The sequence below is a fragment of the Salvelinus alpinus genome, chromosome 18 (assembly GCF_045679555.1).
Source record: "Salvelinus alpinus chromosome 18, SLU_Salpinus.1, whole genome shotgun sequence".
Classification (NCBI taxonomy): domain Eukaryota; kingdom Metazoa; phylum Chordata; class Actinopteri; order Salmoniformes; family Salmonidae; genus Salvelinus; species Salvelinus alpinus.
This window is the reverse complement of record NC_092103.1, coordinates 10,687,868-10,706,245: the sequence shown is the minus strand read 5'-3', so window position 1 is coordinate 10,706,245 and position 18,378 is coordinate 10,687,868. Positions and strand designations below refer to the sequence as shown.

General features: G+C 43.4%; 1 protein-coding gene across 3 annotated transcripts in view; it reads left to right on the top strand.

The window, feature by feature from the left end:
- The window catches only part of LOC139543735 (A disintegrin and metalloproteinase with thrombospondin motifs 6-like), an 89,527-nt gene that overhangs the window by 64,628 nt on the left and 6,521 nt on the right, over positions 1-18,378 (top strand). For 2 of the 3 annotated variants that reach the window (XM_071350101.1, XM_071350099.1), the window contains exons 17-23: positions 62-185; positions 2,030-2,110; positions 3,767-3,930; positions 10,783-10,921; positions 13,313-13,451; positions 15,498-15,702; positions 15,889-16,065. In XM_071350101.1, coding sequence (XP_071206202.1) covers positions 62-185; positions 2,030-2,110; positions 3,767-3,930; positions 10,783-10,921; positions 13,313-13,451; positions 15,498-15,702; positions 15,889-16,065 — 1,029 coding nt within the window. The remainder of the gene's footprint in view (positions 1-61; positions 186-2,029; positions 2,111-3,766; positions 3,931-10,782; positions 10,922-13,312; positions 13,452-15,497; positions 15,703-15,888; positions 16,066-18,378) is intronic. The other variant, XM_071350100.1, reaches the window with a different exon arrangement.

Here is an 18,378-nt window from a genome sequence, read left to right as displayed (position 1 = left end):
GTTACTATGGTGTAAGTTATACTTAAAGCAATATAACATGGTATCCTGTCTCCTCTCTCAGCACGTTGGCTGTGACAACATCCTGGGTTCGGACGCCAAGGAGGACCGCTGTCGGGTGTGTGGAGGGGACGGCAGCACCTGTGAGACCACAGAGGGACTGTTCAATGACTCCCTACCCAGAGGAGGTAAGACCCAGTCTGGGGACAGAACTTGACAGGGCTCTTTACTTCAGGTGTGCAAATGTTCTAGTTCCATAGAAACGGAAGGAAAGGTCAAGGGTCATGAGGTCTCTCCTCTGAGCAAGTACACGTAGTGGGAGAGTAGTATATACACTGAGAGGACAAAATATTAGGAACACCTTGCTAATATTGAGTTGCACCCCTTTTACTCTCAGAACAGCCTCAGTTCATCGGGACTCTACAAGGTGTCGAAAGCGTTCCACAGGGATGCTGGCCCATGTTGACTCCAATGATTCCCACAGTTGTGTCAAGTTGGCTGGATGTCCTTTGGGTGGTGGACCATTCTTGATATACACGGGAAACTGTTGAGTGTGAAAAAACCTGCAGCGTTGCAGTTCTCGACACACTCAAACCGGTGTGCCTGGCACCTACTACCATACCCTGTTCAAAGGCACTTCAATCTTTTGTCTTGCCCACTCCGCATCTCAGTTGTCTCAAGGCTTACAAATCCTCCTTTAAGTGGATTTAACAGGTAACATCAATAAGGGATCATAGCTTTCACCTGGATTCACCTGGTCATTCTAGGTCGTGGAAAGAGCAGGTGTTCCCAATGTTTTGTACACTCGGTGTAGATATAAAAAAGGATGTGTAACGTGTAAAGGAGAGAGGATCAGAGACGAGGAGTGTGTAATGTAGAGGAGACAGCAGTGTAAAGAAGGGAGGATCAGAGAAGAGGAGTGTGTAATGTAGAGGAGACAGCAGTGTAAAGAAGGGAGGATCAGAGAAGAGGAGTGTGTAATGTAGAGGAGACAGCAGTGTAAAGAAGGGAGGATCAGAGAAGAGGAGTGTGTAATGTAGAGGAGACAGCAGTGTAAAGAAGGGAGGATCAGAGACGAGGAGTGTGTAATGTAGAGGAGACAGCAGTGTAAAGAAGGGAGGATCAGAGACGAGGAGTGTGTAATGTAGAGGAGACAGCAGTGTAAAGAAGGGAGGATCAGAGAAGAGGAGTGTGTAATGTAGAGGAGACAGCAGTGTAAAGAAGGGAGGATCAGAGAAGAGGAGTGTGTAATGTAGAGGAGACAGCAGTGTAAAGAAGGGAGGATCAGAGACGAGGAGTGTGTAATGTAGAGGAGACAGCAGTGTAAAGAAGGGAGGATCAGAGAAGAGGAGTGTGTAATGTAGAGGAGACAGCAGTGTAAAGAAGGGAGGATCAGAGACGAGGAGTGTGTAATGTAGAGGAGACAGCAGTGTAAATAAGGGAGGATCAGAGAAGAGGAGTGTGTAATGTAGAGGAGACAGCAGTGTAAAGAAGGGAGGATCAGAGACGAGGAGTGTGTAATGTAGAGGAGACAGCAGTGTGTAGAGAAGAGTATGTGTTTCAGAGAGAGTCCATTCCTCTGTGCATTCTGAAAGCTGCCAAACACCACAAGTTTGTAAGCACTTTCCGGGAGACACATCCTCGTGCAGAAAAGCAAGGTAAAAACTCAGGAACGTATTGTCTTTTTGGCAGAGCAGCCCTCTCCCAGCTCCAACAGAGCACTGTAGCCAAACACTTCATTTTTCATGGAAACCTGTGTGTTTTTTCCCCCCTTTGTCACCCAATGATAAAGCGTATAGTTTGTGGAGTTGAGAAACATGTTGTCAAAACATAAATGGAAACATAATATATTTGCATTAATTATATCATCCGGTGAAGGACTCGGACTGGTGATATGGCTTCATCCTGACTCTGGTTCCAAGACTAGTCTATAGAGAGACAAAAGCACTTTCTCCTTCTATGGTATGTCCAGTAATGCATCTAAAAAAAAATTGCTTTGTGTCTGTAATGGTGGTGTCCTTTTCTCTACCAGGTTACATGGAGGTTGTTCTGATACCAAGGGGATCAGTCCACATAGAAATCCAAGAAATTGCCATGTCCAAGAACTACATCGGTAAGTGACCTCTTTCGAACGCTATACGTGACGGTCGTCGTTCGAATTATTTTGATCATCCTGTATTTCTTTACAGTCTATATATCTGAAAATGTTCTAAGTCGTTATGGCCCGTCCATAACTCCACACAATTAGTGAACAGTAATGTGAAGCAGTTTGAAATGAACCTGTTTCATATTAGAGGGTTTGCTTCAGTTCTTGGTTTAAAGATCCAGTTTTCCGCATCACCTGGTGCTTTCTCAGTCTAGAGCAGAGCAGACAATGTATTTTTAACTCGCACTAAATTAACAGCTTCGACATTAGAGAAAGTATTCAGCGCGCGTCCAGTGGGAGTCTTTGGCGTTGGACTCCCCCTCTTCGTTCCAGACGAAAACAGAACAACATTCACAGCTCTGACAGGCAGAATCGAAAGAATCAAACAAGCCCATTTCATTTAGTGCTGTTGTCACGGGCTGACATTAAGTAGGGAGTTAGCCGTGTGACAGAGTGGGGAATTTACAGCTCAGGTTGTTGATGGAGGACTGAAATGAGGCTTTGAAACGTCAGGCGCTGTTAGATTTACAACCCTGCGGTGACAGCCCTGAGGCCCTCGTGGATTCAAGTGGATAGAAGAATATTTATATATCAACATTTGTTTTATTTGATACACGTTTTAACGATTGTCACTTTGTGTCCTATTGTGTAGACGGCACTCTCTATGTCCCTTCCAAGTAATGTGTGACAGACCCTAAAGGCTGTGGGAGTATTTGGTCTTGGTAAAGTTGTGTGAGGCTGCCTTTAGCAGTGGAGATGGACTGAGAGCTCACTATTTGAATGTGCAGATGAGGTGGCAGTAAAGACCGCATTCTGTCAGCTATCCCCCAAAACAGGAGGAGTCAAATAAGTATTGTTGTAATGAAGTACGTAAATGCTGCAAAGTGCTTACGCATGAGGAATCAGCTAGAGACAGATAGAGAGAGAGAGAGAGGGAACACAGTGTTTGGATCGTTTCTCCTCAATTTGGCCCCATTTCAACTCTGAGAAAATGGATATTTTGAGATGTGTTGTGCTTGGAGACGACTCCTTTGTTTTGACGACCAGCAGGAATGGTATTCATGGGATTCTTCCAGGCTTTCACCTGAAGAGTGTGTGTGGTTGTGTGTGTGTGCGTTTTCTCTTTCCCTCTGAAAGGTGAGAGAGTCTGTGTGTGTGTGTGTGTGTGTGTGTGTGTGTGTGTGTGTGTGTGTGCGTGTGTGCGTGCGTGCGTGCGTGCGTGCGTGCGTGCGTGCGTGCGTGCGTGCGTGCGTGTGAGCTCGCCCTGAGTGCTGCACAGTGTCTGTTGAGGAAAAGAAAGTTGCCAATGACATCAGGAGAGGACGACGGTGTTGATGATGAATGATGGTGATGACATCACACCAAAACACTGCCACCACCTGTTGTCTTGGCTACCGTTCCTGGGTAGTCTTTGGCTCACCACTCTTGTCAGCGTTTTAACAGGCTGCTATTTTAGCTGTAGGGGGTTCAGTGAACTACACTCAACCCTGCCTGAGAGCTGACAATGTGTCTTAGCGACGCCAGCGCGTTCCTCCTACCTAGGCTTTATCTCAGTGGGCTATAACACGGTGCTGTGGGTACAAATCCAACTAGACACCTTCTTCTATCGGTGCCTTTCTGTAGCATTGAAGTCAGAGGGAGATGACTACTTCATCAACGGAGCGTGGACCATCGACTGGCCCAGGAAGTTTGACATCGCAGGGACAGCGTTCCACTACAAGAGACCACTTGACGAACCTGAGTCGCTAGAGGCCCTGGGGGCCACCACGGACAACCTGGTCGTCATGGTAACCACATTTGACTGTTTTGTTGTGTGTTGAGTAAACAATGGGGGGAGGGGTTTGTCTTTGACACAGAAAGAGGATCAAACACAAAAAGGGCTTTTTCAGGCATCTTTCAGCGCACCGGGTGTCCTTAGTCAATTTGGGGGATGGAGAGATTCCACGAAAAAGTGAATTTCACAAAGACAACCTTCAGATGTTACCAGTTTGAATTGACATGAAGCACAACAGCTGCTCCCAGCAAGCCTTAGCTGACCTTCAGGCCAGTAAGACTGTGCTGGTTTGGGGTTTAATACAGTATACACAGCAATGTAGATATTGAAAAAGCCATTTCTGGCTCAATTCAAATGCAAATGGACATGTGTTTTGGTGAGGGTGTGTGTTTATGTTTGCGAGCGTGTTCTGGCTTGTGAAAGCCTGTGTGTGTATGTGCACGGGTGTAAGTGGGTGTAATGCCTGGATGTCTGTGTGTGTGTGTGTGTGTTTGTGTTTCTTTAAGCCGTCCCACTCAATGGCCCTCAGGACCGCAGTGGCTTTTGCCTGGACATGAATATTGGAAATACCAGACCCCACAGCACTACTCGAATAGGGCTGGGGTTAACCCGGTTAGGGTTAGGAATAAACAGAGCTGTCTATCCCACCACAGGCCATTCCGTTGTGGCAACTGAAAACTGCATCATTCCTATGTTCCCTTGCATCAAATACTGCACCAAATACGCTTGCATAAACCCAGTGCTCATTGGATGATTCGAGTCTCCGCTGCAGTACTGTACAGTTTTACTGGGGACTTATTCTACATTTCAATAATAAATCATTTTGATTTTTACATTGTGTTAATGACGGCAGACTGACTGATTTCCACGTTTTCAGAACCCGTTTTTTCAAGACGAGTGATGAGAAGAGACTCGTTCAACCCATCGGGTATCTCACTACGCCCCCATATGCCCTGTCTTGAAATATGCAGGCAGACGCATTAAAAGCACGTTTACATTGTAATACTTCTGGCAGCCAGTTTATAGCGTTCCCACTAAGCATGGATTATTGAGTCGTTATTATACTGAACAAAAATATAAACGCAACATTAGTCCCTGATCTATGGATTTCACATGACTGGGAATACATATATGCATCTGTTGGTCACAGATACCTTAAAAAAAATAAAGTAGGGGCGTGCATCAGAAAATCAGTCAGTATCTGGTGTGACCACCATTTGCCTCATGCAGCGCGACACATCTCTTTCGTATAGAGTTGATCAGGCTGTTGATTGTGGCCTGTGAAATGTTGTCCCACTCCTCTTCAATGGCTGTGTGAAGTTGCTGGATATTGGCGGGAACTGCAACACACTGTCGTACGTGTCTGGTGAGTATGTAGGCCATGGAAGAACTGGGAAATTTTCCAGGAATTGTGTATAGATCCTTGTGACATGGGGCAGTGCGTTATCATGCTGAAACATGAGGTGATGGCGGCGGAGGAATGGCACAACAATGGGCCTCAGGATCTCGTCACGTTATCTCTGTGCGTTCAATTTGCCATTGACAAAATGCAGTTGTGTTCGTTGTCCGTAGCTTATGCTTGCCCCATACCATAACCCCACCGCCACCATGGGGCACTCTGTTCACTACAGTGACATCAGCAAACCGCTCGCCCACATGACGCCATACACGTGGACTGCGGTTGTGAGGCCGGTTGGACATACTGCCAAATTCTATAAAATGATGTTGCAGGCAGCTTATGGTAGAGAAATTAACATTAAATTCTCTGGCAACAGCTCTGTTGGACATTCCTGCAGTCAGCATGCCAATTGCAAGATTCCCCTAAAACTTGAGACATCTGTGGCATTGTGTTGTCTGAAAAAACTACATATTTTAGAGTGGACTTTTATTGTCCCCAGCACAAGGTGCATCTGTGTAATTTCAGATCATGAGACATGGGCACACTTTACATGTTGCGTTTATATTTTTGCTCATTGTAGTTTTACACTTAAGACATGACTCTGCCGTTGTGCTGTAGAATGTGCATTTTGTCTCTTGTGTAATACATTCTATACATTATGTATATTGGATTAAGCGTACATTATTTAGTTATCTCCAACCGTCCCTCCATCTTGCGCCAACAATTTGTTATTGTTGTTATTATTTTAAAGTTATTTAAGTTATTTTAAAGTTAATATTTTTTTCTAAGAGATTGTCAGTTGGGTATGCTCTCTGCAAGGTTTTGTATATTTTCCCGATCATATGAGCATTCTTTTCCGACTCAAATCAGATTTGCTCAAGGTTGCTCTGAGGTCCAAAAGATTCAAATATACATTTTGTGATATGTAATTTTTAAATTGCATGTATTTGAAACGATCTATATTGGTCAGTCCAACATTACTTTTTAATTCTATCATGGAAATAAATGTATTTCCTGTTACCAAGTCATTTACAGATTCTGTGCCTTTAGTTTTCCATGTGGACCAATTTATTGGTGAATTCTGAAAAGCTATCCAAGGATTATTCCATAAGGCTGGGTTTTTAGGAAAGTTTGTGGAAATGTGAAAGGAATGTAGGAGAATATAACACAGTAGATCTGGTAAAAGATAATACCATCATCTTTGAAATGCAAGAGAAAGTCCATAATGTATTATTCCAGCCCAGCTGCAATTTAGATTTTGATCACTAGATGGCAGCAGTGTATGTGCAACATTTTAGACTGATCCAATGAACCATTGCATTTCTGTTCAAAATGTTGTGTCAAGACTGCCCAAATGTGCCTAATTTGTTTATTAATAACTTTTCATGTTCAAAACTGTGCACTCTCCTTAAACAATAGCATGGTATTATTTCACTGTAATAGCTACTGTAAATTGGACAGTGCAGTTACATTAACAAGAATTGAAGCTTTCTGAAAATATCAGATATGTCTATGTCCTGGGAAATGTTCTTGTTACTTACAACCAACCTCATGCTAATCGCATTAGCCTACGTTAGCTCTAAATCAGATCAAATTTTTGCCAAGTATGAGATTATCATCCCCCTAATGTACACCTGAAATGCATCACAAATTATATCGGGGGTTGGTTTTTCTCTGTCCTCTACAGTGGCTTCAGAAAATGTTCACACCCCTTGACTTGAATATCCCTTTGAGCGTTTTGAAGTTATTAATTACAGTTTTGATGGTGTATCAATACACCCAGTCACTACAAAGATACAGGCATCCTTCCTAACTCAGTTGCCGGAGAAGAAGGAAACCACTCAGGGATTTCACCATGAGGCCAATGGTGACTTTAAAACAGTTACAAAGTTCAATGGCTGTGATAGGAGAAAACTGAGGATGGATCAACAACATTGTAGTTTCTCCACATTACTAACCTAAATGACAGTGAAAAGAAGGAAACTTGAACAGAAGGAAGCCAAAACATGCATCCTGTTTGCAAAAAGTTGCATTAAAGTAACAGTACAAAAAATGTGGCAAAGAAAGGAAATTTATGCCCTGAATACAAAGCATTATGTTTGGGCAAATCCAACACAACACATCGCTGAGCATAGTTGTGGCTGCATCATGTTATGGGTATGCTTGTCATCGACAAGAACTAGGGAGTTTTTTAGGATAAAAGAAATGGAAACGAGCTAAGCACAGTCAAAATCCTAGAGGAAAACCTGGTTCAGTCTGCTTTCCAATAGACACTGGGAGACAAATTCAACTTTCAGCAGGACAATAACCTAAAACACAAGGCCAAATCTACACTGGAGTTGCTTACCAAAATGACATTGAATGTTCCTGAGTGGCCTAGTTACATTTTTGACTTAAATCGCCTTGAAAATCTATGACAACACTTCAAATCGTCTGTCTAGCAATGATCAACAACAAACTTGATAGAGCTTGAAGTATAAAAAAATGTATAATGTGCAAATATTGTACAGTCTAGGTGTGCAAAATTCTTAAAGATTTACTCAGAAAGACTCACAGCTGTAATTGTTGCCTAAGGTTATTCTAACATGTATTGACTCAGGGGGTTAAATACTTATGTAATCAAGATATATTAGTGTTTCATTTTTCATATATTTCTTTTTACAAGTGTTAAAAGTTACACAGTATTTTGTGTAGATCGTTGACAAAAATTATAATTAAATCCATTTTAGTCCTACCTTGTAACCCAACAAAATGGGCTGTCAAGGGGTGTGAATACTTTCTGAAGGCACTGTAAGTCAACATTTATAATGGTAAAGGTTTTTAATACATTTCAGGTGCAGAAGATGTGTTCATTCTCCAAATTCTGTCGCTAAGTGTATTTCATGATACTGGAGAATGATCTGATATCACTATATCATTCATTTTTAAATCCAGTAAATAGAAAAAAATGCAGTCAATTCTTGAATAGCATTTCTTACTTTGAGAAAGAAAGAAATAGTATTTTGTAGTTAGGAATAATACTCTCTAGGTGTCCTGTAAATCATTTACAGAGAGCACTTTTTTCAGCCTAAATGTGCCTTTTTTATTACCACATTTGTCAATCTTATCGAATGTATAATTTAGGTCACCTGCTAAAATAATGGTTTCTTTATCTAATATAGCTAAAAACACCAGACTTTCCCCTGGTGGGATGTACAGTCCATTCGGAAACTATTCAGACCCCTTCCCCTTTTCCACATTTTGTTACGTTACAGCCTTATTCTAAAAATGATTCGATTACACTTTTTTTCTCATCAATCGAAACACAATACCCCATAATGACAAAGCGAAAACAGGTTTTTAGACATTTTTGCTAATTTATGAAGAATAAAAACTGAAATACCTTATTTACATAAGTATTCAGACCCTTTGCTATGAGACTCTAAATTGATCTCAGGTGCATCCTGTTTCCATTGATCATCCTTGAGATGTTTTTACAACTTGATTGGAGTCCACCTGGGGTAAATTAAATTGATTGGACATGATTTGGAAAGGCACACACCTGTCTATATAAGGTCCCACAGTTGACAGTACATGTCAGAGCAAAAACCAACCCATGAGGTCGAAGGAATTGTCCGTAGAGCTCCGAGACAGGATTGTGTCGAGGCACAGATATGGGGAAGGGTACCAAAACATTTCTGCAGCATTGAAGGTCCCCAAAGAACACAGTGGCCTCCATCATTCTTAAATGGAAGAACTTTGGAACCACCAAGACTCTTCCTAGAGCTGGCCGCCCGGCCAAACTGAGCAATCAGGGGAGAAGGGCCTTGGTCAGGGAAATGACCAAGAACCTGATGGTCACTCTGACAGAACTCTTGAGTTCCTCTGTGGAGATGGGGGAACCTTCCTGAAGGACAACCATCTCTGCAGCACTCCACAAATCAGGCCTTTATGGTAGAGTGGCCAGACGGAAGCCACTCCTGCTTGGAGTTTTCCAAAAGGCACCTAAAGTTTGCCAAAAGGCACCTAAACAAGATTCTCTGGTCTGATGAAACCAAGATTGAACTATTTGGCCTGAATGCCAAGCGTCACATCTGGAGGAAACCTGGCACCATCCCTACGGTGAAACATGTTGGTGGCAGCATCATGCTGTGGGGATGTTTTTCAGCAGCAGGGACTGGGAGACTAGTCAGGATCGAGGAAAAGATGAACGGAGCAAAGTACAGAAAGATCCTTGATGAAAACCTGCTCCAGAGCGCTCAGGACCTCAGACTGGGGTGAAGGTTCACCCTTCCAACAGGACAACAACCCTAAGCACACAGCCAAGACAACGCAGGAGTGGTTCCGGACAAGTCTCTGAATGCCTGTGAGTGGCCCAGCCAAAGCCCGGACTTGAACCCGATCTAACATCTCTGGAGGGACCTGAAAATAGCTGTGCAGCAACGTTCCCCATCCAACCTGACAGAGCTTGAGAGGATCTGCAGAGAAGAATAGGAGAAACTCCCCAAATAAAGGTGTGCCAAGTTTGTAGCGTCATACCCAAGAAGATTCGAGGCTGTAATCGCTGCCAAAGGTGCTTCAACAAAGTACTGAGTAAAGGGTCTGAATACTTATGTAAATGTGATATTTCAGTTGTTTATTTTTTATACATTTGCAAAAATGTCTAAAAACAATTTTTCACTTTGTCATTATGGGGTTTTGCATGTAGATTGATGCGGGGAAAAAAACATTTAATCCATTCCAGAATGAGGCTGTAACGTAACAAAGTGTGGAAGAAGTCAAGGGGTCTGAATACTTTCCGAATGCACAATACATTGAAATCAATGTGTATTTTTCACCATGTAAGGTACAATTAAACATTAGAAAAAAGCCTTCTTAGTCCATGTGCTGGGATATAAGGGGAAATTGTGTATTCTTATTTATCAGGATGCCTACACCTCTGCTGTTACTACAGTTGGTGGCAGCATATGACTCTCCAACCCAGCTCCTCTTTAAATGTTACATTTATCCTATTTTTCAATGTAACCACGTCTGCTGACATTCTCTTTAAGTGTTTGAGAACCAAATGCTTTTCCCTCCCCATCATGTAGACCTTGCACATTCCACGTGATAAGTTGGAATTTTCTATACTTGTATAGAATCAAAGTTAACCTTATCTGTTCCGTCTAGTAAAACATATTAGCTGACATGACATATGAGGGCAGTGGGCATTCCATAGAATGGGAGGATCATAGTATTAATACATAGTTATTGTATACATTACATATATAGGACGATGTGGGCTGAGCAGACATTTAACAAAAAACACCAAAAAAAGCACGAAAAAAACACAAAGCTAAATACGATAAAGGTTTGGGTCAATTCCATTTCAGTTGTTTAATTTCGGTTTATTTAAATTCAGGACCTGCACTTAAAATGAATGAATATGGAACTGAAGCCAACGCTGCAAATGTGTATAATCAAACAATGTCTTCCTCTCACTTCCAGGTTCTTCTCCAGGAGCAGAACATGGGGATCCGTTATAAGTTCAACGTTCCCATCCAGAGAACAGGAAGTGGGGACAATGAGGTGGGCTTCTCCTGGCACCATCTGGCCTGGTCCGACTGCTCCGCCACCTGTGCTGGAGGTATGCACTGCAACAACCACATGCCCATATATGGCTTTGACCTGGTCCTGTTCATTAGGCACCAAACAAGAGAAACCATTTTGAAACTGGTTACTTGAAGTTATCCAATGCTCCCTGTCCAATAAAGAAGCACATTTTTGCTTTCTGTTGCAAAACGTTATGGCTATGTTCAACATTGTGCCCTGTGGAACACAATACTGTAAATATGGAGACTGTGGGGAGCATGAGTTTAGGTGTCAGAGATCTATGGCTTTTTAAAAGTGCTGTTCTAGCTATCTGGTAATGGAATATGGTTACACACTGTCAACATTTTTATTGTTTTCTTTTCAATAACAGTAGCTTTGAGATACATTGTGTCTTGTGTGTCTTTCCAGTCCGGACCAACCAATACTTATGGAAATACTGGAGAATACTGTGGGGTAACCCAGTATGATAATTTCACATGGGTTTGTAGGATCATAACTTTATTGCTTTCTAAATGTCATTTCAGCTTTTAAGTAAAACTTAATATGTGTTTTCCATATTTAAACCAGGCACATGAATATGGTGTAATTTCTATGAATGAGCTGCTTTGCATATCTTCGGGTTAACCAGGGCTAGCTAGCATACGATCTGGCTTGCCAGAGATACTACGGTCTGCCGGTCCAAAACCCTTGTCCTACTGCACACTGAAACCTCCTCACTCTGAAACCACAGCGAAATGTCCACCACTGCCTCAAGAATGACTAAACCAACTCATTTTACCCCCAAAAGCAATGGGCTTTTATGAAGAAATAAATACTGTTCCTCTCCAGCTGTCGAGTATGGCCACTAAATGCCTGCAATATTCTAACAAAAAACACATATACACAGAACTGAAAAAGACCCAAAATAGAGTTCTTGGGAAAGGAGATCTATGCAAAGAGCTACAGATATCATATCATATAGATGTTTGTACCTTAGCATTGTAATATATATGACATTCTGGCTTCTGCGACTTCTACCAAGCAACACTACAACATATCAAAATCAATATAACAGATCCTTACGTTTTGGATGTGGGCCTTAAATCATATAGCCGTTGAATTTAGCTGACGCTACTAATCGTAACATTTCATTTCATGCATCTCAGTGCTAATACAACCTTTTCAAAACATCTTCTGGCATCCAGGCAACTTCACTACCCTCTCCAAGCATGATGCTTTAACACCAACCCATAAATCAGCTGTACTATGGGTGTGTATACCACTATACAAATGCCACTATACAAAGGAAAGCAGGCTGGCACGCACTCACACTCTCTCTCTGTCACCGTACGCACACGTGCATATCTCCTTGCACCAGTCAGACCAGTATGGCGTTCACCGCGTCCCCAGGCTCAATTGATATTGCATATAGAGCCTGGAAACACTGTGCAACAAAGTGAGGACTTGAAAGGGGCGTGGGTTAAAATCGAGGCGGAAGAGAGCCTGCTACAGCTGTATTAGATGGGACAATCAAAATAAATGGTCTATCACCGGGACCACCGATTTCCCCAACTCACCTCCTTGGTCAGTGTGCTGCTCGCACTTCGAAATCCAAAGGGGAGGTTCTAAGGGTTCTGCTAGGTGGTGATGATGGACGGAGAGATCAGCCAATTAAAATCGGCGGTTGTTTCGTCCGCTCCTGCCACAGACTTCCAGTCAAGTCCCGTTCTGAGGCGCTTGGAAACCAGACGTCTTGACAGAGCAAGAGCCGGTTGGTGGGCAAGATTAGTATGGTGTAGGTCCTAGGATATGTCCCATGAGACCCCATACACGCACGCACGCACGCACGCACGCACGCACGCACGCACGCACGCACGCACGCACGCACGCACGCACGCACGCACGCACGCACGCACGCACGCACGCACGCACGCACACACACACACACACACACACACACACACACACACACACACACACACACACACACACACACACACACACACACACACACACACACACACACACACACACAGAGAGTTGGGTGACAGCGATACGGTAGCCCTCAGACTATGCACCAGCAGCCAAAGTAAAGAGCTGCTCCGTAAAAGTGATTTTTACCAACATATCCTGTAAGGCACCAGGCATTTACACATCTGGGTTTACCACAGACTGAAACTATCCCTTACGTCTCCACCCAAACACAGACACACTGCACCGTATGGAGCTGCCTGCTGCACTCTGGTTCATGTGCAGGAGAATAAGAAGGTGATTTCGGTACTGTTTTTTAAAACATTTTCAGGAATTAAAAGTTAATCAGGGAAATTGGTGTCGTGTGTGTTTTTACTCCCCTTCTCAAGTCAGGGTTCCCAGGAAGTGATGCATCATACAGGAAGAGGCTGGACAATAACTGGGTGTTGTGTGTGTGTTCCCTCTTCTCTGTTAGGTTCTCAGAAGCAGGAAGTGCTGTGTAAGCGTCTGGATGATAACTCGGTGGTGCAGAACAGCTACTGTGACCCAGACAACAAACCTCCGGAGAACCAGAGGTCCTGCAACACTGAACCGTGCCCCCCGGAGTACGTACAGTAAGACTTTCATCTACAATACAGGACAATATGGTTCAATTCAATACTATACAGTGGTCATGTACAGTATCTGCCCCCCCAGAGTATGTAAGACTACCAGTCACTCTCAACCAGCATCACATACAATACAATATAATACAATGCCATGCAATACAATGCAATACAATACAATACAATACAATTCAATACAATGCCATACAATACAATTCAATACAATGCCATACAATACAATGCAATACAATACCATACAATGTAATACAATACAATACAATGCAATACAATACATTACAATACAATGCAATACAATACCATACAATGTAATACAATACCATACAATGTAATAAAATACAATACCATACAATGTAATACCATACAATACATTGCAATACAATGCAATACAATGCAATACAATACCATACAATGTAATACAATACAACACAATGCAATACAAAACATTACAATACAATACAATACAGTGGTCACGTACAGTACCTGCTCCCCAGGTAAGACCCTCAGACTCTATTAACCTAATGTCCATCTTGGAAAAGAAAGATATCCTGCTAAACTATGCTGGATGGGTGTACTGTATGCTAACCTGGCTCACAGGAAATACTAATACTGGTGTTGGACCACTTATTACATACAACCTTTCAATGACTGACAACCAGAGACCAACCAATAGTCGATAGTGGGTGAAGTGGGTTCAGAAGACTACACAAGCATTTAGGTCTATCATAAGCTCCGGTTAAGACTATTTCGTAAAAAAACGATAATGACTTGCCATATTAATTTGCCTTCAAGGAGTCCCTTAGCTGTAAAATGTGTTTTGAAGAAAATGCTAAAATAAAACGGCAATGATTTATAACTTCATATGTTAACTCTTTTCGAAGCTTGTTTTATGCCCAAGAATGAAAATGCTGAAAATGACCACCTGCGTTTAATTTTATTGGCTAGCTTGCGCTATGAACCATCGAGGGATAATATACGCACGAGCGTGTGTGTGCGTCTCTGTGTCAGTGAGTGGTGAGTGCACGCACGCATCCTTGAGAGTGTGTGTAGGTGCGTGTGTGTGTGTGTGTGTGTGTGTGTGTGTGTGTGTGTGTGTGTGTGTGTGTGTGTGTGTGTGTGTGTGTGTGTGTGTGTTGTGGCCAAAAACGCTTAGCCTCTCTGCAAGGGCTGAGGGAACGGTCAGACAGAGTTCAATCATGTCTCAGATGTTCAATTGGAAAAAAATGATTAAATACTTTTGGCCTATGGGCTGAAGCCGTCTGCCAACAGTGATGTGTGTGTATATTTGGGTGTAGATGAATAAGTCGTTACGGTTAGATGGGCATCTGTAATGAACTGATATGGAGCCCGTTCCTGGCTTCACTCAATGCCCAAGAAAGCTATATTTGAACTCATCAGCTCACTCCATTAAGGGCCAGGTTGACATAGGAACAAACACTATCTATGGGTATTCAGCTTGTTAGTGGAATCCTTTTCTTCTCTCTTCTCAGACAGCCCTTGTTGCCCATTGCAGTATCTAAGTGAACTGCTACAATTTTTCAATCAGGAAGGCAAACATAGTGTCCACAGTCAGGGAGAGTACTGGATCAACATGAGCGTGTAAACATGATTGTTTTAGAATACCCAGCATGGCATGGGCGGGGGGGGGGGGGGGGGGGGGGTGGAAGGCGACCCAGATGTCGGGAGACAATGTTAATTCTCTGTACAATGACGTAAGCTGGATCAGGAATGTAACGTCTCCCAGTCGCTGGATGTCTGTGTTGGCTGTGTTCTGACAACATGTTGTGTAGTTAGAAAAATGTGTTGCCCTTAAAGGGAATTAGTCTTGGCAGTGCACAAGAAAATATTTCCTCCAGAATATACAATTGAAGCATATTATCCAATTTCTGATACTGCATAATACTGGGGGCCATATGAAGACAGATCTGATACATATGGTTCCAATGGGACTGTCCTCTTAAAGTGACAGTTCCATTGTCGTTCTATTCCAGTTATGGTTAAGTCGTTGTTCTAATGTTCGTGATCGTGTTGTTGTAGGTGGTTTATCGGGGACTGGTCGGACTGTGGGAAGACGTGTGACGGCGGGATGCGGACTCGGACGGTTCTGTGCATCAGGAAGATGGGGCCTGCTGAGGAGGAGACCCTGGAGGACAGCCACTGTCTGACGCACCGACCAATAGAACGAGAGGCCTGCAACAACCAGTCCTGCCCCCCTCGGTGGGTCACTCTGGATTGGTCAGAGGTAGGAGAAGGACCGCCTCTTTTTACATCCCAGCGGGAAAAACTGGTCATTTTAACCAGTTTTGTCCACTGGGATCGCTTTGCGTGACAGCAGTAGTTGTATTAGGGAACTACAAATGTTTAATGTAGAAAAAAGTCAAAGGTGAATAGTTTTATTGAGCTTTTCTCTTCTTCCTTTTGCTCCCAGTGTACGCCTAAATGTGGCCCTGGGTTCAAGCACCGCATTGTGCTGTGTAAGAGCAACGACCTGACCAAGACCTTCCCCCCCGCCCACTGTCCCTCCCACAATAAGCCCCCCGTCAGGATCCGCTGTAGTCTGGGACGCTGTCCGCCACCTAGATGGATCCCAGGGGAATGGGGACAGGTAAGATTGGTTCCCCCTTCAGAAATCATAGCTTCCTTTCACTTTTCATTGCTTCAATATGTCTTGAGATGAAGATGTCAACATGTTTGTACCAAAGGCAGGTAAACTAAGCTATTCTAAGAAGAACAGACACCAAATCCCCTGTTTTGGTGAACAGCCAACAGAATTTATGGTTTGATCATAAACTGGGGTCCCTAGAGAGCTGATCACATGTGCCTGTCCAACCTGTCTGTCTGCCTGTGTATTGCGTGTGGGCCTGTGTGTGTGTGTGTGATTGTGTGCTGTGGCCCCAGTCAGATCTCAACCATCCCATCAACACGTGTCTGGCCCCTGTGCCCACCGGGCCACCAGGCTTACCCTCCCTTCAGATCAGGCTCTGTGGAGCCTCACATCCCAGCCTGCATGTCATCTCCTCCCAATTAGACGGCCTTTATTAGGGCCCAGGCCAGCCCTGACAGATGGCCCACGTCAATGGAGGGTCTTAAGTGGGATTTGAACCAGTGACCTTTTGGCCTCCGGCAGCGAAACCGGGGAGTGAAGCACGACCTTCACAACAAGCTGCCCTTTCTATGGCTCAGGGAGAGGAGAGACAGGGGTGAGAGACAGGAGGAGAGGAGAGGGTGAAAGGTGTAATTATAGAGGGGGAGGGAGAGGGAATGAGAGGAGGGAGAGAGGAATGGGCCAATGGGAGAGAGAAAGAAAGAGATAGAGAGAGAGAGAGAGTGTGTGAGAAAGTCCTTGGTCTAAACAAACTTAAAGCTGTGGTGTTACTGGTATATATTAGACCCAACAACCCTGTTGTTTGAAGGGCTGATTGAAGTGGGAGCACCGGTTGTTGTTGTTATGAGAACCTGGAACCATGACCTCTAACCTCTAACCCCCCACAGTTCCTTTAATACCACAACAAAGTCCACCACAACCTGGTTAGGCCCCTAAATAACAGCCAGGAGCCTTCTACTACAGAACCTGACCAGAGAAATTCTCTCGTTACAGACAAGTAAGAAAGGGGGATACCTAGTCAGTTGTACAACTGAATGGTGTCTTCTGCATTTAACCCAACCGAGAGCTACCATAATCGACATCCACGTCTTCGGCGCCAAGGGAACAGTGGTTTAACTGCTTTGCTCAGGGGTAGATCGGCAGATTTTTACCTTGTCAGCTCGGGGATTCGATCCAGCAACCTTTCGGTAACTGGCCCAACGCTCTAACCACTAGGCTACCTGCCGCCCCAGAGAACTACTACGGTACAGATAATAACATTGACAGGAGAACTGTTATGTTGGACTGATAACCCTGGCTGATGTACAGTAGTTAACTAGATGTTTCCAGCTGATGCAACTAACTGCATGTCTCTTGTGTCTATAGCTGGTCGCTACCATCTCTCTGTTCTAATGTAAACAAGCTGACTGCAGTCTGACTGATGCCCATTAAATAATTACTACTGTATCACATTCCTCCCTTAATCGTCTGTGCATGTAGAATGTTCATTCTATTTCTATGCATGTTCATTCTATTTCTATGCACGTTCATTCTATTTCTATGCACGTTCATTCTATTTCTCTGCACGTTCATTCTATTTCTATGCATGTTCATTCTATTTCTATGCACGTTCATTCTATTTCTCTGCACGTTCATTCTATTTCTATGCACGTTCATTCTATTTCTATGCATGTTCATTCTATTTCTATGCACGTTCATTCTATTTCTCTGCACATTCATTCTATTTCTATGCACGTTCATTCTATTTCTATGCACGTTCATTCTATTTCTCTGCACGTTCATTCTATTTCTATGCACGTTCATTCTATTTCTATGCACGTTCATTCTATTTCTATGCATGTGCATGTACTGTATGTTTGTGTGTGGTCAGACTCAGTCACTTAAACAGTTCAGGAAGGCCATTCTACTTACCTTGGCTTTTCAACTCTCTCTCTCTCTCATCGTTCTCTTAACGGTGACTTAATAGGATGAGCTACTGTGTCCGTAGTGATTAGTCAGACTCGCTGAGTGTCTGCCGAGAAGGCAACACAGGGGGCAGTGAGAATCTGCACACTCAGACTAGGCTAAGCTAAGCTTGGCCCATAGAGGTAACCTTTTGGTTACTGGCCCAACGCTCTAACCGTTAGGCTACCTGGCGCCCCATTATTATTAAACGCCATCAACATTACACTGCCAGACAGCAGGAAAGTGCTGTTTGACTGTGTATATGACTCAATTACTATAGGTTATAACACATGGGTGTGAGTTTTAACAGTGTGGCTGTGTTGAGGGTTAATAACTCTGTGTCTTTTGACCGCAGTATGTGGTTAATAA